At 44.3% G+C, this 27,362-nt stretch overlaps 1 protein-coding gene across 3 annotated transcripts in view; it reads right to left on the bottom strand.

Annotated features, from left to right (window-relative positions):
• LOC135033722 (CUB and sushi domain-containing protein 2-like) overlaps positions 1-27,362 on the bottom strand; it is a 1,450,369-nt gene that overhangs the window by 270,516 nt on the left and 1,152,491 nt on the right. For all 3 annotated transcript variants that reach the window (XM_063954204.1, XM_063954205.1, XM_063954206.1), the window contains 4 exons: positions 17,338-17,526; positions 14,792-14,908; positions 13,993-14,208; positions 9,762-9,950 (listed from right to left, as the gene is read on the bottom strand). In XM_063954204.1, coding sequence (XP_063810274.1) covers positions 9,762-9,950; positions 13,993-14,208; positions 14,792-14,908; positions 17,338-17,526 — 711 coding nt within the window. The remainder of the gene's footprint in view (positions 1-9,761; positions 9,951-13,992; positions 14,209-14,791; positions 14,909-17,337; positions 17,527-27,362) is intronic.

The raw sequence follows: 27,362 nt of genomic DNA, 5'->3' as shown, positions 1-27,362 counted from the left end.
TGGGACTTGTAGTACTACTGGAAAAAACAATATCTTTTTATTATCACAAAAGGCTATCAGCCCCCCCATCCGCAGCCCATTGGATGGGGGGGGGGGCAGCCTCGGGCTTCACCCCTGGCCCTTGGGTGGCTGGGGGGGGGACCCCTTGATTGAAGGGGTCCCCACTCCCCCAGGGTACCCCGGCCAGGGGTGACTAGTTGGATATTTAATGCCACGGCCGCAGGGCACGGCATAAAAGTGACCCCCGGCTGTGGCATTATCTGTCCAGCTAGTGGAGCCCGATGCTGGTGTTAAAAATACGGGGGACCCCTACTCTTTTTGTCCCCCGTATTTTTGGCACCAGCACCAGGCGCAGAGCCCGGTGCTGGTTTTAAAAATACGGGGGATACCCTGTCAATTTTTTCCCCGCATTTTTAGAACCAGGACCAGCTCGAAGAGCCCGAGGCTGGTTATGCTTTGGAGGGGGGACCCCACGCCATTTTTTTTTATGATTTTACCGTTCCAGCATTAAAAAAAAAATAAAAAAAAAAATAATATTTTAAAAAATATATAAATAATATTTGTGCCTCCAAAAAAAAAAAAAAAAGTATCTAATCCCTTCTAATATAAATAGATCTTCTATTCCCAGAAAAAAAAACACAAAAAAAAACATGTTTAAATTTTTTTTATTTGTTTTCACCCTCCAAAGTGTGGCGGATTGAAAATGACGAATTTGCTGTCTAAAAGCCCTGCTGTCGAATTTCCAAACTTGAATTGAATATGCTTGGGGCGAATTGCAGCATCTGTACCATTGCAGAAAAGTCGAATGCGAAAAAAGTCGAATTGACAAAAGTCGAATTCTGAATGTCCGTTTTTTTGCGAAAAAGTACTGTACTGCATAGGCGAATTGATTTTTTGAGGCGAAAACGTTCCGGAATTCGACTTTTTCTGAAATTCGACCGCAATTGCATATACCCCTTAGTGCTTCCAAGCAAGGTAGATGTGATTTGAAATGAATTTCCGTATTTACACAGAGCAAAAGGTGTAAAGATGAGTGATACCATATTGTCACCATGTCACAATCTCACATCACTCTCTGCTCAGCCACACTAGATTGATATGGCGCACATTAAACTCTGCCGTGAGAAGCTTTGCACATTGTAGTGAGTGTGAACATTCTATTATCATCCATGAAACCCTGATCTTTGGAGTGTTCTGAATTCTGATGCACTAACCTTAATAGAGCAGGGTATCAGATAACAAAACATTTAAGAAAAATTCCATATACAATTCACACTATGGACCTTATTCAGCTTTGTTAGCAAACCAAAAAAGTAATCAATTGTGCAAACCCATTTTGCACTGCAGGTGGGGCAGATGTAACATGTGCAGAGAGAGTTAGATTTGGGTGGGATGTGTTCAAACTAAAATCTAAATTGCAGTGTAAAAATAAAGCAGCCAGTATTTACCCTGCATAGAAATAAAATAACCACCCAAATCTAACTCTCTCTGCACATGTTTTATCTGCCACCCCTGCAGTGCACATGGTTTTGTCTAATTGCTAACTTTTTTGGTTTGCTAACAAACCTGAATAATCACCTATATATTGTAATCCTACTCATTCACTTTTTTTCACATACATATCTTTTCTTAAGGCAAAGTTTTCTCTATCCATGTCTCGCCCAAACAACTTATTTCTCCTCCTGCTGATTAATTTTGAGGTTATCACATAGACCAGAGGTCCCCAAACACGGCCCTCCAGCCACCCTAACGGTCCAGGCTTTAAAGATGGCTCAGCACAGATGGTTCAGTCAAATTGACTAATGTACCTGTGGCCAAGCAAAAACCTGGACCGTTAAGTTGCCTTAAGAACTTCCTCTGCTCTAGTATTATTAACATTGTTAAAATTAAATGATAGTACACAAGAGGTCTACAGTAGACAGACAATACCTCATGTTCTCGTCAGGTATATAGATTAGGACTCCTGAAGGCCCCTGTAGGTGTAGAAGAGAAAAAAAACACCTACCTACCTTGGGTAAGCTACAACTAAACTGCAAAATTTAATAGCACTAAATAATAGCTCTTCTAAGACCCCATCTAAAATTCTAGGTTATAGTGTACAATGTACAACAAAACTATATGGGTGCGCTCTGCATTACACTGCTAGATTTCTCTCTATGGTACCATCACCCTGCAAACTTGATGAACTACTCAGAGCCTACGTTATGTCATGTGCTGGATGTGCACCTTATCATGTTTAAGCACAGATAGGTAGCTTTGTCTTATAACAAAAAACAGAGTAATGCAACTTGCGCCTTCCTAGCTGCAGCTCAGTCCTGCTCAAAAGAACACCACTTCTTTAGTCGACATATATTCTAAAACACAGAAGAGCGGTCCTCAAGCGCTGCTAGATTTTCTCAAATTAATTTCGTGAACACAGTTCTGTTGGTATATGTGAGAAGAGATCACGGCACCAAAATATTCAATAATCAATGTCAGCTCCAAACTTTTCTGGAATAGACTCCCTTACTCACCGTTAAACAGTGAGATGCATGCGCATAAAGGTATCTTTTTACTCGATATTCCACTTGTTCATAATAAACTGTACTCTTATGAAACAACACTCACCTGGGTCAAAAGACCCTATATGCACCAAAAGGTTTCTTTTTCCTTAGGATAACCGTTAAACAGTGAGATGCGTGCGAAAAGAGATCTTTTTACTCAATATTCCACTTGTTCATAATAAACTGTACTCTTATGGAACAACACTCACCTGGGTCAAAAGACCCTATATGCACCAAAAGGTTTCTTTTTCCTCAGGATAACCTTCACGACACATCAAGTCTCAAAAATACACAGGGTAAAATCCAAAATAGTAAAAAAGGATTTTTATTTACTTAAAACCAAGGTCATGAAAAATAGTTAAAAAGATTCAGTCTGGCTCCTTATATTTTTTTGCATTCCTAATGCCAATGGGTATAGAGTGATACAAAATTGTATGCCCTCCAGGTTTTTTCTGTCGTTCTTATACAACTTTTGTATTTTACCTACAAAATATTAAAGAATCTTTTTAACTATTTTTCATGAACTTGGTTTTAAGTAAATAAAAATCCTTTTTTACTATTTTGGATTTTACCCTGTGTATTTTTGAGACTTGATGTGTCGTGAAGGTTATCCTGAGGAAAAAGAAACCTTTTGGTGCATATAGGGTCTTTTGACCCAGGTGAGTGTTGTTCCATAAGAGTACAGTTTATTATGAACAAGTGGAATATTGAGTAAAAAGATCTCTTTTCGCACGCATCTCACTGTTTAACGGTTATCCTAAGGAAAAAGAAACCTTTTGGTGCATATAGGGTCTTTTGACCCAGGTGAGTGTTGTTTCATAAGAGTACAGTTTATTATGAACAAGTGGAATATCGAGTAAAAAGATACCTTTATGCGCATGCATCTCACTGTTTAACGGTGAGTAAGGGAGTCTATTCCAGAAAAGTTTGGAGCTGACATTGATTATTGAATATTTTGGTGCCGTGATCTCTTCTCACATATACCAACAGAACTGTGTTCACGAAATTAATTTGAGAAAATCTAGCAGCGCTTGAGGACCGCTCTTCTGTGTTTTAGAATATAGGTAGCTTTGTCTTGCATATTTCTCTATCGTCCTAGTGGATGCTGGGGTTCCTGAAAGGACCATGGGGAATAGCGGCTCCGCAGGAGACAGGGCACAAAAAGTAAAGCTTTCCGATCAGGTGGTGTGCACTGGCTCCTCCCCCTATGACCCTCCTCCAAGCCTCAGTTAGATTTTTGTGCCCGGCCGAGAAGGGTGCAATCTAGGTGGCTCTCCTAAAGAGCTGCTTAGAGAAAGTTTAGCTTAGGTTTTTTATTTTACAGTGAGTCCTGCTGGCAACAGGATCACTGCAACGAGGGACTTAGGGGAGAAGAAGTGAACTCACCTGCGTGCAGGATGGATTGGCTTCTTGGCTACTGGACATCAGCTCCAGAGGGACGATCACAGGTACAGCCTGGATGGTCACCGGAGCCTCGCCGCCGGCCCCCTTGCAGATGCTGAAACATGAAGAGGTCCAGAATCGGCGGCAGAAGACTCCTCAGTCTTCTAAAGGTAGCGCACAGCACTGCAGCTGTGCGCCATTTTCCTCTCAGCACACTTCACACGGCAGTCACTGAGGGTGCAGGGCGCTGGGAGGGGAGCGCCCTGGGAGGCAAATGAAAACCTATTTGGCTAAAAAATACCTCACATATAGCCTCCGGGGGCTATATGGAGATATTTAACCCCTGCCAGAATACACTAAAGAGCGGGAGACGAGCCCGCCGGAAAAGGGGCGGGGCCTATCTCCTCAGCACACAGCGCCATTTTCCTTACACAGCTCCGCTGGTCAGGACGGCTCCCAGGTCTCTCCCCTGCACTGCACTACAGAAACAGGGTAAAACAAGAGAGGGGGGGCAAAATAGTGGCAAAAATTATATTATAAAAGCAGCTATACAGGGAGCACTTATTATAAGGCTATCCCTGTCATATATAGCGCTTTTGGTGTGTGCTGGCAAACTCTCCCTCTGTCTCCCCAAAGGGCTAGTGGGGTCCTGTCTTCGTTAAGAGCATTCCCTGTGTGTCTGCTGTGTGTCGGTACGTGTGTGTCGACATGTATGAGGACGATATTGGTGTGGAGGCGGAGCAATTGCCAAATATGGGGATGTCACCTCCTAGGGGGTCGACACCAGAATGGATGCCTTTATTTATGGAATTACGGGATAGTGTCAACACGCTAAAGCAGTCGTTTGACGACATGAGACGGCCGGACAATCAGTTAGTGCCTGTCCAGGCGCCTCAAACACCGTCAGGGGATGTAAAACGCCCTTTGCCTCAGTCGGTCGACACAGACCCAGACACAGGCACTGATTCCAGTGGCGACGGTGACGAATCAACCGTATTTTCCAGTAGGGCCACACGTTATATGATTTTGGCAATGAAGGAGGCGTTACATTTAGCTGATACTACAGGTACCACTAAACAGGGTATTATGTGGGGTGTGAAAAAACTACCTATAGTTTTTCCTGAATCAGAAGAACTAAATGATGTATGTGATGAAGCGTGGGTTGCCCCCGATAAAAAGATGCTAATTTCAAAGAAGTTATTAGCTTTATACCCTTTCCCGTCAGAGGTTAGGGCGCGCTGGGAAACACCTCCTAGGGTGGACAAGGCGCTCACACGCTTATCTAAACAAGTGGCGTTACCCTCTCCTGAGACGGCCGCACTTAAAGATCCAGCAGATAGGAGGATGGAAAATATCCAAAAAAGTATATACACACATACAGGTGTTATACTACGACCAGCTATAGCGACAGCCTGGATGTGCAGTGCTGGAGTAGCTTGGTCAGAGTCCCTGATTGAAAATATTGATACCCTGGATAGGGACAATGTTTTACTGTCTTTAGAGCAAATAAAGGATGCATTTCTTTATATGCGTGATGCACAGAGGGATATCTGCACACTGGCATCACGGGTAAGTGCTATGTCCATTTCGGCCAGAAGAAGTTTATGGACGCGACAGTGGTCAGGCGATGCGGACTCAAAACGGCATATGGAAGTTTTGCCGTATAAAGGGGAGGAGTTATTTGGAGTCGGTCTATCAGATTTGGTGGCCACGGCTACAGCCGGGAAATCCACCTTTTTACCTCAAGCTACTCCCCAACAGAAAAAGACACCGACTTTTCAACCGCAGCCCTTTCGTTCCTTTAAAAACAAGAGAGCAAAGGGATATTCATATCTGCCACGAGGCAGAGGAAGGGGGAAGAGACACCAACAGGCAGCTCCTTCCCAGGAACAGAAGCCCTCCCCCGCTTCTACAAAAGCCTCAGCATGACGCTGGGGCTTCTCAAGCGGACTCGGGGGCGGTGGGCGGTCGTCTCAAGAATTTCAGCGCGCAGTGGGCTCACTCGCAGGTAGATCCCTGGATCCTGCAGATAATATCTCAGGGGTACAGGTTGGAACTAGAGACAGATCCGCCTCGCCGTTTCCTGAAGTCTGCTTTACCAACGTCCCCCTCAGAAAGGGAGACGGTTTTGGAAGCCATTCACAAGCTGTACTCTCAGCAGGTGATAGTCAAGGTACCTCTTCTACAACAGGGAAAGGGGTATTATTCCACTCTATTTGTGGTACCGAAGCCGGACGGCTCGGTAAGACCTATTCTAAATCTGAAGTCCTTGAACCTGTACATAAAGAAGTTCAAGTTCAAAATGGAGTCACTCAGAGCAGTGATAGCGAACCTGGAAGAAGGGGACTTTATGGTGTCCTTGGACATCAAGGATGCGTACCTCCACGTTCCAATTTACCCCTCACACCAGGGGTACCTCAGGTTCGTTGTACAAAACTGTCACTATCAGTTTCAGACGCTGCCGTTCGGATTGTCCACGGCACCTCGGGTCTTTACAAAGGTAATGGCCGAGATGATGATTCTTCTTCGAAGAAAAGGCGTATTAATTATCCCATACTTGGACGATCTCCTAATAAGGGCAAGGTCCAGAGAACAGCTAGAGAGGGGATTAGCACTGTCTCAAGAAGTGCTAAAACAGCACGGCTGGATTCTGAATATTCCAAAATCCCAGTTAATGCCGACAACTCGTCTGCTGTTCCTAGGGATGATTCTGGACACGGTTCAGAAAAAGGTTTTTCTCCCGGAGGAAAAAGCCAAGGAGTTATCCGAGCTTGTCAGGAACCTCCTAAAACCAGGAAAGGTGTCTGTACATCAATGCACAAGAGTCCTGGGAAAAATGGTGGCTTCTTACGAAGCAATTCCATTCGGCAGATTCCATGCACGAATTTTCCAGAGGGATCTGTTGGACAAATGGTCAGGGTCGCATCTTCAGATGCACCAGCGGATAACCCTGTCTCCAAGGACAAGGGTATCTCTTCTGTGGTGGTTGCAGAGTGCTCATCTATTGGAGGGCCGCAGATTCGGCATACAGGATTGGATCCTGGTGACCACGGACGCCAGCCTGAGAGGCTGGGGAGCAGTCACACAAGGAAGAAACTTCCAGGGAGTGTGGACGAGCCTGGAAACGTCTCTTCACATAAACATTCTGGAACTAAGAGCAATCTACAATGCTCTAAGCCAGGCAGAACCTCTGCTTCAAGGAAAACCGGTGTTGATCCAGTCGGACAACATCACGGCAGTCGCCCATGTAAACAGACAGGGCGGCACAAGAAGCAGGAGTGCAATGGCAGAAGCTGCAAGGATTCTTCGCTGGGCAGAGAATCATGTGATAGCACTGTCAGCAGTGTTCATCCCGGGAGTGGACAACTGGGAAGCAGACTTCCTCAGCAGACACGACCTTCACCCGGGAGAGTGGGGACTTCATCCGGAAGTCTTCCACATGCTGGTAACCCGTTGGGAAAGACCAATGGTGGACATGATGGCGTCTCGCCTCAACAAAAAACTGGACAGGTATTGCGCCAGGTCAAGAGATCCGCAGGCAATAGCTGTGGACGCGCTGGTAACGCCTTGGGTGTACCAGTCGGTGTATGTGTTTCCTCCTCTGCCTCTCATACCAAAAGTATTGAGAATTATACGGCAAAGAGGCGTAAGAACGATACTAGTGGTTCCGGATTGGCCAAGAAGGACTTGGTACCCGGAACTTCAAGAGATGATCACGGATCCGTGGCCTCTACCTCTAAGGAGGGACTTGCTTCAGCAGGGTCCCTGTCTGTTTCAAGACTTACCGCGGCTGCGTTTGACGGCATGGCGGTTGAACGCCGGATCCTAAAGGAAAAAGGCATGCCGGAAGAAGTCATTCCTACTTTGATTAAAGCAAGGAAGGAAGTAACCGTGCAACACTATCACCGCATTTGGCGAAGATATGTTGCGTGGTGCGAGGATCGGAGTGCTCCGACGGAGGAATTTCAACTGGGTCGATTCCTACATTTCCTGCAATCAGGATTGTCTATGGGTCTCAAATTGGGATCTATTAAGGTTCAAATTTCGGCCCTGTCGATTTTCTTTCAAAAAGAATTGGCTTCAGTTCCTGAAGTCCAGACTTTTGTTAAGGGAGTGCTGCATATACAGCCTCCTGTGGTGCCTCCAGTGGCACCGTGGGATCTCAATGTGGTTTTGGAATTTCTAAAATCTCATTGGTTTGAACCACTAAAAAAGGTGGATTTAAAATATCTCACATGGAAAGTGACCATGTTACTAGCCCTGGCTTCGGCCAGGAGAGTGTCAGAACTGGCAGCTTTATCTTACAAAAGCCCATATCTGATTTTCCATTCGGACAGGGCAGAACTGCGGACTCGTCCGCATTTTCTCCCTAAGGTGGTGTCAGCATTTCATCTGAACCAGCCTATTGTAGTGCCTGCGGCTACAAGTGACTTGGAGGACTCCAAGTTACTGGACGTTGTCAGAGCATTAAAAATATATATTGCAAGGACAGCTGGAGTCAGAAAATCTGACTCGTTGTTTATATTGTATGCACCCAACAAGATGGGTGCTCCTGCGTCTAAGCAGACGATTGCTCGTTGGATCTGTAGCACAATCCAACTTGCACATTCTGTGGCAGGCCTGCCACAGCCTAAATCTGTAAAGGCCCACTCCACAAGGAAGGTGGGCTCATCTTGGGCGGCTGCCCGAGGGGTCTCGGCATTACAACTTTGCCGAGCAGCTACGTGGTCAGGGGAGAACACGTTTGTAAAATTTTACAAATTTGATACTCTGGCTAAGGAGGACCTGGAGTTCTCTCATTCGGTGCTACAGAGTCATCCGCACTCTCCCGCCCGTTTGGGAGCTTTGGTATAATCCCCATGGTCCTTTCAGGAACCCCAGCATCCACTAGGACGATAGAGAAAATAAGAATTTACTTACCGATAATTCTATTTCTCGGAGTCCGTAGTGGATGCTGGGCGCCCATCCCAAGTGCGGATTATCTGCAATAATTGTACATGGTTATTGTTAACTAATTCGGGTTATTGTTTAGGAAGCCATCTTTCAGAGGCTCCTCTGTTATCATACTGTTAACTGGGTTTGATCACAAGTTGTACGGTGTGATTGGTGTGGCTGGTATGAGTCTTACCCGGGATTCAAAATTCCTCCCTTATTGTGTACGCTCGTCCGGGCACAGTACCTAACTGAGGCTTGGAGGAGGGTCATAGGGGGAGGAGCCAGTGCACACCACCTGATCGGAAAGCTTTACTTTTTGTGCCCTGTCTCCTGCGGAGCCGCTATTCCCCATGGTCCTTTCAGGAACCCCAGCATCCACTACGGACTCCGAGAAATAGAATTATCGGTAAGTAAATTCTTATTATTAACCTGCCTAGCTGCATTTTTCCATGCTCTATGGATAAGTGAACAAGGAAGCAATCCATCATGGCTGCCCAATGAATGGACAGTCATTATGTGGGTAAGAAGTCAGAGCAATAAGTGCTTCTTCAAGTATTCTACGCTCTTAAGTTAATGAATAAATGCAAGCATTCTATAGCAGAGGTGGCAGTGGTAGTGACAACAGAAACAAACATTTAATGGTCAGTGTTGAAAACCAATGATGCTATCAACTCAAAAACAAAAAACAAAATCTTTCTGAATTCACTATTATACAAATCACAATGTAAAACTGCACAACAATCTCTCTGACTAAGAAAAACCATTTTGGATAGCTACATTGTACAAATAATTCCACAATCCCACGCCTACATCCCATTGAATAGGTTTATCTGTCTGATGATTTAATCCCAACTTAATTCCTAAGGGAAACAAACAAAATTAAAGCACGGGACCACCTACCAACACACCTTGGGAGAGGCGAACTCCACACACGCCGTCTACCTCCCAGGCAGGTGATGCGAGAAGCTCCTTCCAAGCGGTATCCAGGGAAGCAGGAGAACGTCAAGGAGTCACCAACCCCAAACTGGAGACCCTTTCTGATGCTGTAAGCTGGGACCTCCGGCTCATCGCATGGTTCCAGATCATACTCTACAATAGCAATGAATGCATTAAATATAGATGTGTGCTGCATCTGTACCAATGTTTACATACTGTAACACTAATTTTCTTTATGTGTCTAACTGTATAACTCAGCATTGCCATCACTTATTCATGGGAAAGAGACTACCCCTATCATTTTACTTGACGCACATTAATTCCATAGTTGACTAGACTGTAAGTTGTTAAACACAAGAAAACTTCATGCTACAAAGCTGCAATTGCTGTCAACGCTATACAATAAATTATACATTGTAACTGGCAGGGACATATGACTAGAGGAGTGGATGCAGTGTATACAGAGCAGCTGTATTACACACATAGCCTCTGGCAGAACATTTGTATCCGTCACTAGAAAATTAAGTATGAACATCAAGGAAGGAAGAGACAGGAAGAGCCGACTAGAGGTCTTGCCTTCTCACTCACTCAAATGCTGAAATCAGGATTGCTAAACATGCTGCTAATCCCTTCATTGCCAGAGCTATATAACTGCTGTGCTTATTATATCACTCTGTCTTATTTATTTATTTATTTATTATTTAAAAAGCGATATGTGTTGCGATTTCAGCAATAAATGATATGGGACATGATTCCACCTTCTATCCTTCCCTAAATTAAATCCTCAGGTGCTAATGCTTTGACATGCACAATGCTCAGACAGGCTTTCCCAAAGTATTACGTTGTCCATCTACTGTATATTAAAATGGAATTATAGCCTTAATGCCATACATTACTTGCCCGAGTTTAGTGAATCGTACTATTATTCAACTATAAGGAAAGTCTGGTAAACAAATTGTCAGTGTCACATGGAATAAGGACAATGAGGGACTCCTGTGTCCCCTCGGGATCCGGTCTGAAGATCGACAGTGTCTAGGTCGACAATGTTTAGGTCGACCACTATAGGTCGACAGTCACTAGGTCGACATGGATGGAAGGTCGACAGGGTTTCCAGGTCGACATGTGCTAGGTCGACAGGTCTAAAGGTCGACATGAGTTTTTTTTTTTTTTTTTAAATTTTGGGATTTTTTCATACTTATCGATCCACGTGGACTACGATTGGAACGGTAAAGTGTGCCGAGCGAAGTGGTAGCGGAGCGAAGGCACCATGCCCGAAGCATGGCGAGCCATGCGAGGGGACGCGGTGCACTAATTTGGGATCCCGGTCACTTTACGAAGAAAACGACACCAAAAAAAAAAAAAAATCCTCATGTCGACCTTTAGACCTGTCGACCTAGCACATGTCGACCTAGAAACCCTGTCGACCTTCCATCCATGTCGACCTAGTGACTGTCGACCTATAGTGGTCGACCTAAACATTGTCGACCTAGATACTGTCGATAAAACGAACCACACCCGTCCCCTCACAGGTCTGGACCTCGTTTACAGTGATTCCTTGCCACATTGTATGATTAATATACTTTCTTCTTACATTTTAAACTCTATTGGGTGTATTCATAGGGTTTCCACCCGAGACTGTGATTCACTGCACACCCAAGTAAACTGTTTCTTCCCTCCCCCACTTCCTTTTTTTTCTCCCTAGCTACCCCTCACAAATTTTTATTTTTCTCATGGATCTCACTGCCTCAAATCCTGAGTCTGATTCTAATTTGGTAGTAAAGCAAAAACTGACTTTGTATCTGGAACAAACCAAGGGGGTCATTCCGACCTGATCGCACGTTAGCTATTTTTTGCAGCGCTGTGATCAGGTCAAAACTCGTCAAAACTGCGCATGCGTATGTACCACATTGCTCAGGTGCGTCGTACGGGTACAAAGCGGATCAGTGCTGGGCGATGGATTAATTCATTCGCACAGCCGATCGCAAGAAGATTGACCGGATGAAGGCGTTCATGGGTGTCAACTGACCGTTTTCAGGGAGTGGTTGGAAAACGCAGGCGTGTCCAAGCGTTTTCAGGGCGGGTGTCTGACGTCAATTCCGGGACCGGAAAGGCTGAAGTGATTGCAGCGGCTGAGCAACTTCAGACCTACTCAGAAACTGCACAAACTGTTTTTGTACCGCTCGGCTGCACAAGCGATCAACTCGGAACGAAACCCCCATGTTGCAATGTAAGCAGAGCAAATACATTTATACAGTATTGCACAAAACTGGCTGCTTTTGCATGTAGCCCGCTTATGTTATATCCCTTTCACATCACACAATAACTGTGTCGATGTGCGGTGTTAAAGGAGTAAGACCCGAATTCCCGGGTCACCTTAACCTGGTATTTCAACCCGGGAGTAAAGCAGTGTTATTCCCGGGTCAGGTGTGGTGTGAACGGGTTACCCGGGTCGATGTGATCCAGGACCTGTTTACACTATGGAGGAGGCGGCATGGAGATGATCTCAGCCTTACTTTTACACTGCAATTTAGATTTCAGTTTGGACACACCCTACCTAAATCTAAATCTCCCTGAACATGTTACATCTGCCCCACCTGCAGTGCAGCATGGTTTTGCCCAGGGGCACAGTTTTGTTTTTTTTAGATTAATTTCCAAATCAGTATAAAAACTCTTTTCACACAAAACAACAGTCTTGACCTAACTGTTATACAACCACCTTGTGTGCACACACAGATACATTCTATCAGCGGACTATATACGTTTTACCAGTGGCCGGGATTCCAGCTGTCATGATCCCGACAGCGGGATCCCAGACACCAGTATGCCGGCATTGGGGCGAGCGCTAGAAAGCCCCTTGCGGGTTCGCTGCACTCGCCACACTGGTTATATTCTACCTTTATGGGTGTTGTGGACACCCATAGAGGGAGAAAAGCCTGTGGCGCCGGTATTCCGGCAACAACATTTCACCGCCTGTCGGGATCCCAGCGTCGGCATTGTGACTGCCATTATCCCAACAGCCGGTCTCGTGATTGCCTCCTCTATCAGCTACATAGGGCTGTTAAAACACTATATTCTTTAATTTCACCCAAATTAACTGGCCACCAGCAACTGTGTTTAGCATCTGTGTTAGATTATTGGGTATTGCATCATATATTAATTGCATTGACTGGAGCTACCATGCTCTCTGCATACTATTTTAGGGACTCTCATTGTGTCAGGATCCCTATTACTCCCTGCACTGGCTTAACAACAACAGGGATGGTGGCATGGGGTCTCCACCACTAACTCCTGTCCTTCTCTCATCCCTGTCTGATTCCCTCCTGAGATCTCACTCCGCTGTTCACTGTCTGTGTCGGGACACGCAGCTGAGAAGTAAAAACAGGGAATTAACTATGGGGGTCATTCTGACTCGATCGCACGCTGCAGTTTATCACAGCGGTGTGATCGGGTCAGAACTACGCATGCACCGTTGCCGCAGTGCGCCGGCACATGCCAGACAGCCGAAGGCCGTCAGGCCGCTACGATCGCCTCTGCCTGATTGAGTAGCTCCCGACCAGCGCAGCACTCTTGAAGTGCAAAGGCATCGCTGCTGTGCGATGCCTTTGCACTTCTACAGGCGGGGCGGGACTGACATGTGGGGTGGACTAGCCCTATGCTGGGCGTCCACCCGCATGTCAGTGTGAATGATTGTAGCTGTGCTAAATTTAGCACAGCTATGATCAACTCGGAATGACCCCCTATATGCAATAAAACAATTTGTGTCTCATTAGTGTGAAAGCACCCACACAATGGGTGGGATGCTGCAAGCATCGCATTTTGCTTGCGATGCATCCCGCCACTTTCTGCACGCATATAGGTGTTTACTGTATGCATAAGAAAATCACACGGGACAGCTCATGTGGTATGAGCTGTCCTTGCGATGATAGGACTACTGGGTTTAGAGAACAAGAGACATGCTTCACATTTGGTAGTTATTTCCTTATGAGTAGTTACTCTGCCTAAACTAACAGCTGCTTGAGGTGAGGAACTGCATTCTTAACACACTTTTCATCTTAACTTGCCCACTCCATCACAGAAACTCCCAAGTCTGCCTGAAAGTTATCAGATGGACCCCTCGAGAGATGGGACTTTGCCATGCATTTTTTCATAAATGTACTTGGAACTGAAGAGATTTTTTTCAAAGACATCACCTCACCTGAGAACGTGACATTAAATCCCTCGTAGGACATGGAGAAGTCTGAGATAAAACGAAGTTGTGCTGTGAAGTTTCCATACAACCCAGCACTAATAGGAGCAGGGAGTCTAGACCCAGTGAGACGTTTCAGAGGCTGACTGAAACTACCATTCTCTGTGATAAGCAGGAAATCATGGCCACTCTCCAGGTGAAAGGTGTGAAAGGTAAAGAATACACCTAAATGTGGAAAAAAGAGTTAATTACATCTGAATGTAACAGTAACCGTGGAACAAAAAAACATCACTTGAAATTGCAGGTTAAAGGTGGTGGATCGCCACACTTTCATGTCTTCAGCAGCTAGGATGTGTATCTAGAAACTTGCATTCCATGTAGACTCGGTGACACGATGTCCTTTTACCCTCTTTGGAACTTATCTGTAAGTCTTTCAGAAGAAATCTGTTCTTATCTGAAGCTACAGAGCAATGACAAGGAGCTGTCTACACACACTATTAACACTGTTTAAACCCCTGGGCTGCATTTTGGTGAGCACTAGCAGACTAATAATGCTATTCACATGACTGGTTTCTTGCAGCATAACTATTTAGTGCTCTTACAAGATCATGAAAGTTGACCAGCAGTTTGCAACAATGGTTAACGGCTTACAGCAGCTTTAACTGTCAATGCTGGCAGCAGTAGGAGGAGCAGTAATAATGATAAAAGCAGGAAGGGATATGTATAAAATAATAACAATTTGCCTTATGCAAATGGAACCTGTTTTTTGAAGAAGAAGAAGAAAAAAAGTGAAAAAATAAACAGTTACCTTTCCCATGAGATGTTTCTATAACCCATGTACAATTCAGGTTATTGGGGTAGAAATCAGGAAATCCAGGTGATAAGATGGTTCCAGTAGAACCCTGGATGTATCCCCCACAAAGAGCTGCAGAGAAAAGAAGTACTTGTCTAATTATCACAAGCTTACACAACAAATCCATAGGAGAACATAGAGAATAAAGACAGTGATGTCAGTTATAACAAACAGTATGGAGAGGGCAAAGTAGACAGTAAGTTGCCAATGGGGCAAGAGTGGACATGGCAGGTAGAGTTTATAGGGGTTCACTACGGCTGGCCGGCGGTCGGGCTCCCGGCGACCAGCATCCCGGCGCCGGGAGCCCGACCGCCGGCTTACCGACAGCTTGGCGAGCGCAAATGAGCCCCTTGCGGGCTCGCTGCGCTCGCCACGCTACGGGCACGGTGGCGCGCTACGCGCGCCACACTATTTTATTCTCCCTCTATGGGGGTCGTGGACCCCCACAAGGGAAAATAATTGTCGGTATGCCGGCTGTCGGGCTCCCGGCGCCGGCATACCTGCGCTCGCCACGCTACGGGCACGGTGGCGCGCTACGCGCGCCACACTATTTTATTCTCCCTCTATGGGGGTCGTGGACCCCCACGAGGGAAAATAATTGTCGGTATGCCGGCTGTCGGGCTCCCGGCGCCGGTATACTGAGCGCCGGGAGCCCGACCGCCGGCAAACAGAAGACCACCCGTTTATAGAGGGTGTAGTTCAGATGAGGGTGTGAAGAGGTTAGACATTGCTTGAAGGATGAAAGGTTTTTTCTAGTCCAATGGGATCATGGAGGTCCACAAGAGGGGAGCAGTGTGGGTAAGTTTTGAAGTCAGCAATAAGAGGGGAAGATAGAAGTAGTACAAAAACAGAGTAAAAAGCTGCAGTGTGTATCATGGCAAGGTAAGAGGTGTATGTAGGTGAGGGCTTTGAATGTGAATGTGAGCAACTGTGGTTTCATTTTGGAGGAAATGGAGAGGCAGTGAAGGGATTTGCAGTCTGGCAAGATGAGTCTTGCTGGTGCAATAAGGATTGATTGTAGAGAGGAAAGCAGGTGACGAAAAGGCAAAGGCAGGCAGTAGGAGGTTTCAGTATTCATGGTGGGAGATTATGAGTTTGATTCAGAGATGGACGTGGCTGCGTCTTTTGGTGGTTGCCCATCTGCGAGTTATGCAAGTGGCGATGCATATTCCTTCCCTATGGTACATACATATGAATGAATGTGCCCAGACTGAGATGCCCACTTTGAGCATCTGCCAAGGGAGAAAGAAAATGAGCTCCATTTTGGATGAATTTTACCTTGGACATCGAGGTGGAAATGGCAGAGAGGCATTAAGACACATAGGATAAGAATGGAGAAAGCAGAAAGGACAGGGACGAAGAAGTAGATTTTAGTTTGATATGCATAGAAGTGATGGTGGAGGCTGATTTAAGGTATGAGTTCACAGAGAAAATGAGAGTAAAGAGAGAAAAGCAGAGTGCTGAGATCCAAAACTTGAGGAACACAACAGATAGAGGAAGAGTCAGAAATAGAATCAGAAAGAATGAGACAATAGTAGTGACACTATGGAGAGAGATGTAAGAGAATAGGACAGTGTTGACCAGGCCAAGAGATTGAATCATGAATCATGTTGAGGAGAAGAGGTGATTAACTGTGAGAGGTCAAGGAGTATAAGTAGGAACAAATGACCCTTCAACTTAGCCAAAATGTCATCACAGGGCACAGGTGATCTTGGTGGAGTCTAGAGGGTAGAAACCTGAATGCAGAGCATCCAGAAAAAATGAGTGGAAAGTGGTCAAGAGGTTGTAGACAAGCTGTACAAGTAGAAATGATACAGGGATGGCTTCATGAGAATAGGGGGTATATTTACTAAGGTGTGAATTTTTTTTAGAAGTGGAGATGTTGCCCATAGCAACCAATCAGATTCTATCTATAATCTTCTAGAAGCAGCTAGCTAAATGTTAAGTGGAATATAATTGGTTGCTATGGGCAACATCTCCACTCCTAAAAAACTCACAAAAATATACCCCTAGGAGAAAAGAGAGCATGTCACTTGGATGGGAAGAGTGAAGAGGGTCATTTCGAAGTGATAAGCTAAGTATTGGCAAGCAGTTTAAAAAAAAAAGTGGAGGAGTTGGGCTAGAACCAGGTTGAGGGGAAAGTTGCAGAATAAAAAGAACTGAGAGTGGGTAGGTTAGTGGAGGAGAATTTTGCTGGAGATAAAGAGAACTATTTTTGATGGATGATATCAATTTTGCCTATAAAGTAAGCAAAGTCATGAGCAGTGAAAGAATATGGATGGGCAGGCACTAAGGAAAGTTATAGAAGTAAGAAGAAGGTGGCAAGAAGGAAATATGGCTTGTTAGACATTGTGATGTTTAAGAATCTAAAGTGGATTTTCTTAAGGAGAGGGAGGGCAGCATAACAAGAATACAGGAAAGATTCTAGATGAATGAACTCAGCAGTGATGTTAGATCTTATTTATTTTAGTGAGATGTAGTTAGTACGTTTCGGATCATACCTTCACAGCTGGGCAGGGCTCTGCTCCACTGAAAATTGGGCTCACACTCTAGTGCCTGGTCATCACTGAGGGTGTAACCAGAGTCACAGCTGAATGTCACAAGGGCCCCAACATAGAAATCATTACCATGACGCTGACCATTTACCGGGATTCCTGGATCAAGGCAATGATCTGACTGCAGTTTCACCGCTGTGGAGATTAGACAAACGTTTGTGAGGTGCATATACAGTATCTATATTATATATAAAATCAATTTACCGATGCAGCAACAGCACTGGCGTATCTATAATGGTCCAGAGGAGGCCCACACTACGCACAATGCACCCATTCCTTCTATATACTTACCTTTCTGGTGTCCGGGTGTGGGTCCCCTCCTCTCCCGAGTCCCGTAGCCGGCAGCCGCAGCAGCACTGCTAGCGCTCTGTCTGAGAACTGGAGACTCGCATGCGCAGGTCTCCGGAAAAATGTCAGCTGCACCATTTTTTCGGAGACTTGCGCATGCGCTGTAGACTCTGGCACTGTGCCAGAGTCTCTAGCGCTCAGACAGAGCACTAACAGCGCTGCTGCGGCCACAGGACGGGAGAGGAGGGGGCCCACACCTGGAGACTGCACACGGGTCCCCTCCTCTCTAGATATGCCCCTGAGCAACAGTCTAGACATAGTGTAATATCACTGTAATTTACTGTATATACTTTGTGCATATACACTATGACAAACACAGGAATAAACATTTATCTGATAAACAACAATGGACATCTAACAAAAGACACAGGTATCCCCCAGCACTCGGGATGACATCAACATGATTAATTACACCTCTCGCTTGTGTATCACCTTTCAATACATAGCTTTTGCTTGTTTCTTTTTAACATTCACTAAGACATAGGGTTCTATTCATGAAGCAGTGAAAAGTGTGGAAAACTCAGCCAGTGGAGAAGTTGCCCATGGCAACCAATCATCATTGAAGTAACATTTATAATTTGCCTACTATACAATTATACGGAGCAGCTGATTGGTTGCCCTGGGCAACTTCTCCACAGGTTCACTTCTCCACTCTTTTCACTGCTTCATGAATAGACCCCTTAGTATCAGGGACCTCGAGTATCAGAGACACTGTGAAATTGGCCTGGAGATTTACCATATCTTTGTAAATATATGCTACTGAAATCTCAGAATTATCTACCACCAGGTAGTTTTCAAATCCTGTTGCTGATGTCATTCTGAGTACTGGGGAACACCGGTGTTATTAGTTTCTTGTTCAGAACCCTTCCTTTTCATGCACCTGAATGACATTACTAATTGGATTGAGCCGGTACCAAATTTCTAATGACTATGGATATCTGTTGTTCAACAACTGTATAATCGAATTTTATCTATGCCGTTTGCTGATGTTATTGCTTTCAATGTGGTTCTTATGATTTTAGAGATTTTCAAAGATAACAAAATATTTGGAAGTTCATACACAGCGCTTAAACAATATGTAACTAGGGATTACCTTTGTACCTGCTCCCAAACCCGCATAATTCTACCTATAAATAAATACTGTAAGACTATTGATGCTCCAGAAGGAATATATAAGGGTGCAAATGTGGTATCTTGCTACTCGTTCATTTCTGCTGTACTACGCCCAAGTCTGAATGGATGACCCAAAATCCAGGACATGGTAGTACTAATTACTATTTACTAAGCCTTGGCTGGATATAAAGTGCACAGAGATAAAGTACCAGCCAATCAGCTCCTAACTGCCATGTCACAGGCTGGGTTTGAAAAATGAGATGTAGTTGCTAATTGGCTGGCACTTTATCTCCGTCCTCTTTATCTCCATCCAAGGCTTAGTAAATAGACCTCTCAGTCTAATCACTACCCCTGGCTCCAGCCATTGCAATAACCCCTATGAATGCAGCCCTATGCCTTCATAGGGATCCGGACTGAAAGTCGACAGTAACTAGGTCAACAATGTCTAGGTCGACCACTATTGGTCGACAGTAACTAGGTCGACAGGTCAAAAGGTCGACATGAGTTTTTCACAATTTTTTTCTTTTTTTGAACCTTTTCATACTTATCCACGTGGACTACGATTGGAACGGTAATCTGTGCCGAGCGAAGCGGTAGCGGAGCGAAGGCACCATGCCCGAAGCATGGCGAGCGAAGCGAGCCATGCGAGGGGACGCGGTGCCCTAATTGGGGTTCCCGGTCACTCTATGAAGAAAACGACACCAAAATAACATGAAAAACTCATGTCGACCTTTTGACCTGTCGACCTAGAACATGTTGACCTAAAGACCCTGTCGACCTAGACACCCTGTCGACCTAGTTACTGTCGACCAATAGTGGTCGACCTAGACATTGTCGACCTAGTTACTGTCGACTTTCAATACCACACCCGCCTTCATATGGTCACACAAGTGCTCTGTGACTTCTAGTATTTCACATTAGAAGGAAATATGATATACTGACTGTTGACTGAAAAACATTCCTGCTGTTAACTAGCCCATAGAGAAATGTAATGCCAGCTCTAGATATTTTGTGGCCCAGTGACCCTTGTGTGTAATTTACTATAGATGAGATGGTATTATTTGATTTGATAAGCAATACATTTTACACTACACATACAGGTCAAGTACATAAACAGCATCAAAAATCAAATGTATAATCCACTGAAGCAAGATTATGACAAAAAAAGCGCACAGATAGCATCAATCCATGTGTGCTAAAAGAAATAGGCTTGATAATTGGTAGACCACAATTTATGATTTTTATGGACTCTCTCATAACCTTTTCAGTGTGAAAAGATTGTTAGATGTGGTGAAAATCTCTAAAAGGAGAAAATATGAACATGAACATTTTACAGCTGTGAGCAGGACGTCTGTAATGAGTAAATGATATGGACTCTAGGGATGTCATTCTGAAATATATTTTGGAGCAAATAAATTCATAACACTGTGTCAGTGTGGTTTCATAAAGGATAATCATGTCTAAAAGATTGATTGGTTTTATGAGGAGATAGGTTCGTAGCTGAGTTCTGGAGGGGACCTCCGCAAAGCTGGGGCAGGGTATGCGCCTTCAGTTACACTAATAAAAAGTAAATAAATAAAAAAATGCAAAAAAAATATCATGTATAAAAGTAGTTGTTAAAAAATATCTGACAATAAAGAATAAATACATTTAAAACATACTGTATAGATAAGTCCACTTATATCTCCCTGCATGTTAAACATCCCTTCTGGTCATGCCAACATGTGGCATGACTTGGTAGCGCTGAGCTGCGAATAGGACGCACATGCAGCTTCGATAATTGAAATTATATTCTGCGTACCTATAATCTGTGTGCGACTGCGGCTGTATCTGCATACGAAATGCTACACTATAGTGTTTTCCTACAAACGTAACATAGCATTTCATATGCAGATACAGCTGCAGTCGCACACAGAATATAGGCATGCTGAATATCATTTGAATAAGGCTTGGGTGCCTTATTCACATAGCATTTTTGGCAAAAAAAAGATGCCAGACACTAACAGATTTGCATTGGACTGTTCTCCTGACCGCTGGTCACATAACGGCATCCCAGGTACTGGATAGGTGTCTGGGGACTGATAGGTAGGCTATATAGAGCAGCAGGTAATGGTGACTGAGTGCACAATGCCCCATGGTTGTTTGTGTGTTTTGTTATGAGGTATAATACAGAAGGGGTGACATTTAGTGATTTAGGAGATTATGGGGTACATTTACTAAGCAGTGATAAGAGCGGAGAAGCGAGCCAGTGGAGAAGTGCCCATGGCAACCAATCAGCACTGAAGTAACATCTATAATTTGCATACTATAAAATGATACAGAGCTGCTGATTGGTTGATGGGGAAATTTCTCCACTGGCTCACTTCTCCACTCTTATCACTGCTTAGTAAATGTACCCCTATATCTTACCCCCCAAACCCAAAAATGTAATGACGCCCCTGTTTGTGATGCTAATGTACATATATCTCCATGATAATTGCTGAGTAGGTCTTCCATGCTTTGGCTAGGAAGCTATTGCTGCAACACATGTGACTTTGATTGCTGGTGGTATCCCATTGATGTATAGTAGAGCTCCACTGCTGGTGAAAACAACCATAACCCTATGTACAGTACCTACGTATATAACCAGAAAACATCTAAAATGAAGTAATGCTCCAGTATAATGTGTGTCCTTAGTGTACTGCAGAGCAGCAGAACGAGATTCAGTGTACGGAAATGGAGCCAGCTTTTCAGTCAATGTTGATGTCTTATGACACAATTTTACCTATAATTCCGGAGAGCAGCTCTTTGGGAATTGGTAATAGCATAGCTAATTTGCAAAGTACGATTCGATAAAATAAAGGATTTCTGACACTTTTCTTCAAGATTTCCCAGCTGTGTAAACAATATAAAGGGATTTGCGATAATCTTTAAGAGATTCATTGCTCTCAAAAAGTCTGAGGCATGTAATGTGTGTGTATTGAAGATAGATCCCTTAGTGTAACCATGGTGAGATCCCATTCATCAGTTTATATACAGTATAGAGAAAAATCCCAGCTAGAATCCCAGCTAGAATCAGTAGTTTATTATTAATAGTAAAGGAAACCTACATTTTCTTTTTCCCATAAATTATGTTGCAAATAGATCATTTGAATCTGTAATGTACACAGTACGACTGATTATCAGAAGGGTGGTCACACTAAATATTGATTTGATTTAAATGTGTCTTCTGTTCATTCACTTTGTATTTTGTTAATTGAAAAAAAAAAAAAAACTATTTAACAATTCTATTTTTGAAAGAATTCTTAATTTGCACTATTTTTTCCACATCTGCCTAAACCTTTTGCACAGTAAAATATACACGGTCGAGTCACATTATTATGACCACCAGCTAATAGACAGAGTAACCGCCATCTATAGCATGGACAGCAGCTAGATGGACTGGGAGTGACTCAATAAGGTGCTGGTAGGTTGGCACAGGGAAGCACCCTTATATAAAGGAAATGGGTAAGGAAAAAATAATCTACACATGTCTACACATATGATATGGGAGTGGGAAAACTTTTAGGGTATGTCACCAGTATGGCGGTCATCTTAAAGTCGGCTATCTTTGATGAACGCTATTTTTTTTTAAATTGAGAAGATAGTCATGTGACATATCAAGCAGATGCAGGATTACATAAGAAAAGCAGTGGTGTTCTTTACTTTAATGTATCATTATTCATTCTTACGTTTTAACTGAGTTTTCTTTTAAAGATAGTGACATTAATGACCCATTACTCAAAGTGCAGTTGCCAAACTACTTCACCAAATTTTAAGAAACCAGTTTAGTTGCAGATAAACCAAAAAGTGGATGACCAAAAACTGTTACAGATGAAGCAACAACTGCTGTGCTGGCATTATTTTCGAAGAGCCCAAAACATAGTACTCACCGTATGTCTCGTGAATGTGAGGTTAGTCATATGGTCAATTTGAGAATTTTGCCTAACCATGGCACCCCTACAAGATTCAGATCTTGCAAAACCTGAGTGAGGATGACCCAGACCGTCGGGTGGAGTTTGCACACTCAGACAGTAACACAACAACCTTTTTACCCCACTCCCATATCATACATGTAGACATTGGATTAATATTTCCTTACTCATTGCCTTTTTTATGAGCGTGCTTCCACACTTATGGCCCATCCTGTGTATGACTTATGGACCATCCTGTGTGTGTGTGTGTATATATATTGACTTACCAGCTTGCAGAGGCGTGCCATTTACATCTTACTGCTGTTGTGCTGCTATAGTTGTCAGGTACCCCATGTGCATACACCTGATACCCATCAACATGCCTCTGCTGCATTTTTTGTACATGTGTTTTTGTACTACTTTTTATCACTTATAAAGTTTTTTGCATTTAAATGGAGGTGCCAGCCTCTTATTGGATCATATTGCAACTTATTATGTGACTGGCACTCCGAGATTGGATTTATAGTATGTGCGGTTGGTTCAGAGATACCTATATATATATATAGACAAGAAGTGTAGTGCGGCACTCAGGAAGTAAAGAGCCGTAGACGAATTAGTATCAACGTTTCAATCTTATTAGATTGTCTTCAGGATACAAGTATAACAAATAAACAGTGACTTACCCAAACTTTATACCCCTCACCGTGTTTGAAAAACGGGATCGCGCCCTTCACCACGCTGTCGCACCGGCGGTGTCCCGTTAAAGTGACGTCATCGCGTATAGACGCGACGCACGTCCACCCAGCCTGTGTGTGTATAATAACCATGGCAACCCAGCATGCAACAACGCTGTAATGGAAAGAGTAGGATATGATACAAAGTATAAAGCTCCACATAAAGTAAATGTAATATGATACATGTCAGACAGAGACTGATAACACCCTATTGAGGAGACAGATAAAGCATATTGTGACTGAATTATAGCTGATAAGATCTTTCACAGCATGAATACCTAAGCCGCACTGCTAAATCTGGGTTAATTAGTCACCTATTTAAACGGAAAACAGAATACTTAATAGCATGATAATGTGAGAAGTTCATTAAGACCCCTAGGATGGATCACATATTGATATTTTTCTTCTAATGTTAAAGTTTATACTTACCAAAAAAATTTTCATGTTCAATAACAAGTATTTTCTCCAAAAACAGGGCTGTGCCATGGGTGCTTCTGTGGCACCAACATATGCAAACGCCTATATGTTTTTGATTGAGGAGCAGTTATTTTTTACAGATTCATCTATTTCTTCTAAAATATTTTTCTATACTAGATATATAGATTATATTTTGTTAATCTGGACAGGAACTCAGCGTGAATTCATTGATTTAATTGAATTGAATAACGCATCTTCTACGCCAGTCAAACTTTCCTCCACTATGAGCCAAGAAAATATACACTTTTTAGATGTTCAAATTGGTTTAGTGGATAGAAAATAATCACTACCTTGTTTACCAAAGATACTGACAGGAACACGATCCTCCAATACCAGAGCAATCATCCGGCCAGTCTTAAACGTGGCCTCCCCTATTCACAAATGATACGCATATTGCGCATCAATAGTTGCCGTGAAACAGCTATTTCCCAAATTGATGAACTAATTATAAAATTCTTAGCTAGAGGCTACTCATCTAAACTGTTACAAAATGCCAAAATGTCAGCATTGAGTCATGATCGATCATCACTGTTAAAAAAGCAAGATAAACCGTCACCGGTAACCACTAAGAAATTTCCATGGGTTAATAGGTACACCTATATGTCACCTACCATTAATCGTATCTCTAAAGAGCATTGGCATGTGATTGCCTCTGATCCAGATTTACAGTTATCTGATACATCTTTGATGCCATGCTACTCTAGAGCAAAGAATCTGCATGACCATTTGGTTAAATCTGATATCACTTCCTCACCGACACAATCTTTAGCAAGGAATTTTCTAAAGAAAAAATAAGAATTTACTTACCGATAATTCTATTTCTCGTAGTCCGTAGTGGATGCTGGGGACTCCGTCAGGACCATGGGGAATAGCGGCTCCGCAGGAGACAGGGCACAAAAGTAAAAGCTTTAGGATCAGGTGGTGTGCACTGGCTCCTCCCCCTATGACCCTCCTCCAAGCCTCAGTTAGGATACTGTGCCCGGACGAGCGTACACAATAAGGAAGGATTTTGAATCCCGGGTAAGACTCATACCAGCCACACCAATCACACTGTACAACCTGTGATCTGAACCCAGTTAACAGCATGATAACAGCGGAGCCTCTGAAAAGATGGCTCACAACAATAATAACCCGATTTTTGTAACAATAACTATGTACAAGTATTGCAGACAATCCGCACTTGGGATGGGCGCCCAGCATCCACTACGGACTACGAGAAATAGAATTATCGGTAAGTAAATTCTTATTTTCTCTGACGTCCTAAGTGGATGCTGGGGACTCCGTCAGGACCATGGGGATTATACCAAAGCTCCCAAACGGGCGGGAGAGTGCGGATGACTCTGCAGCACCGAGTGAGAGAACTCCAGGTCCTCCTCAGCCAGGGTGTGCCCCTGACCAAGTAGCAGCTCGGCAAAGTTGTAAAGCCGAGACCCCTCGGGCAGCCGCCCAAGATGAGCCCACCTTCCTTGTGGAATGGGCATTTACATATTTTGGCTGTGGCAGGCATGCCACAGAATGTGCAAGCTGAATTGTACTACACATCCAACTAGCAATCGTCTGCTTAGAAGCAAGAGCACCCAGTTTGTTGGGTGCATACAGGATAACAGCAAGTCAGTTTTCCTGACTCCAGCCGTCCTGGAAACCTATATTTTCAGGGCCCTGACAACATCTAGCAACTTGGAGTCCTCCAAGTCCCTAGTAGCCGCAGGTACCACAATAAGCTGGTTCAGGTGAAACGCTGACACCACCTTAGGGAGAAACTGGGGACGAGTCCGCAGCTCTGCCCTGTCCGAATGGACAATCAGATATGGGCTTTTGTGAGACAAAGCCGCCAATTCTGACACTCGCCTGGCCGAGGCCAGGGCCAACATCATGGTCACTTTCCATGTGAGATATTTCAAATCCACAGATTTGAGCGGTTTAAACCAATGTGATTTGAGGAATCCCAGAACTACGTTGAGATCCCACAGTGCCACTGGAGGCACAAAAGGGGGTTGTATATGCAGTACTCCCTTGACAAACTTCTGGACTTCAGGAACTGAAGCCAATTCTTTCTTGAAGAAAATCGACAGGGCCGAAATTTGAACCTTAATGGACCCCCAATTTGAGGCCCATAGACACTCCTGTTTGCAGGAAATGCAGGAATCGACCGAGTTGAAATTTCTTCGTGGGGCCTTCCTGGCCTCACACCACGCAACATATTTTCGCCACATGTGGTGATAATGTTGTGCGGTCACCTCCTTCCTGGCTTTGACCAGGGTAGGAATGACCTCTTCCGGAATGCCTTTTTCCCTTAGGATCCGGCGTTCAACCGCCATGCCGTCAAACGCAGCCGCGGTAAGTCTTGGAACAGACATGGTACTTGCTGAAGCAAGTCCCTTCTTAGCGGCAGAGGCCATGAGTCCTCTGTGAGCATCTCTTGAAGTTCCGGGTACCAAGTCCTTCTTGGCCAATCCGGAGCCACGAGTATAGTTCTTACTCCTCTACGTCTTATAATTCTCAGTACCTTAGGTATGAGAAGCAGAGGAGGGAACACATACACCGACTGGTACACCCACGGTGTTACCAGAACGTCCACAGCTATTGCCTGAGGGTCTCTTGACCTGGCGCAATACCTGTCCAGTTTTTTGTTCAGGCGGGACGCCATCATGTCCACCTTTGGTCTTTCCCAACGGTTCACAATCATGTGGAAGACTTCCCGATGAAGTCCCCACTCTCCCGGGTGGAGGTCGTGCTGAGGAAGTCTGCTTCCCAGTTGTCCACTCCCGGAATGAACACTGCTGACAGTGCTATCACATGATTTTCCGCCCAGCGAAGAATCCTTGCAGTTTCTGCCATTGCCCTCCTGCTTCTTGTGCCGCCCTGTCTGTTTACGTGGGCGACTGCCGTGATGTTGTCCCACTGGATCAATACCGGCTGACCTTGAAGCAGAGGTCTTGCTAAGCTTAGAGCATTGTAAATTGCTCTTAGCTCCAGTATATTTATGTGGAGAGAAGTCTCCAGACTTGATCACACTCCCTGGAAATTTTTTCCTTGTGTGACTGCTCCCCAGCCTTTCAGGCTGGCATCCGTGGTCACCAGGACCCAGTCCTGAATGCCGAATCTGTGGCCCTTTAGTAGATGAGCACTCTGCAGCCACCACAGAAGAGACACCCTTGTCCTTGGAGACAGGGTTATCCGCTGATGCATCTGAAGATGCGATCCGGACCATTTTTCCAGCAGATCCCACTGAAAAGTTCTTGCGTGAAATCTGCCGAATGGAATCGCTTCGTAAGAAGCCACCATTTTTCCCAGGACCCTTGTGCAATGATGCACTGACACTTTTCCTGGTTTTAGGAGGTTCCTGACTATCTCGGATAACTCCCTG

The sequence above is a fragment of the Pseudophryne corroboree genome, chromosome 2 (genome assembly GCF_028390025.1).
Source record: "Pseudophryne corroboree isolate aPseCor3 chromosome 2, aPseCor3.hap2, whole genome shotgun sequence".
NCBI lineage: Eukaryota > Metazoa > Chordata > Amphibia > Anura > Myobatrachidae > Pseudophryne > Pseudophryne corroboree.
This window is presented reverse-complemented; position numbering and strand designations above follow the sequence as displayed.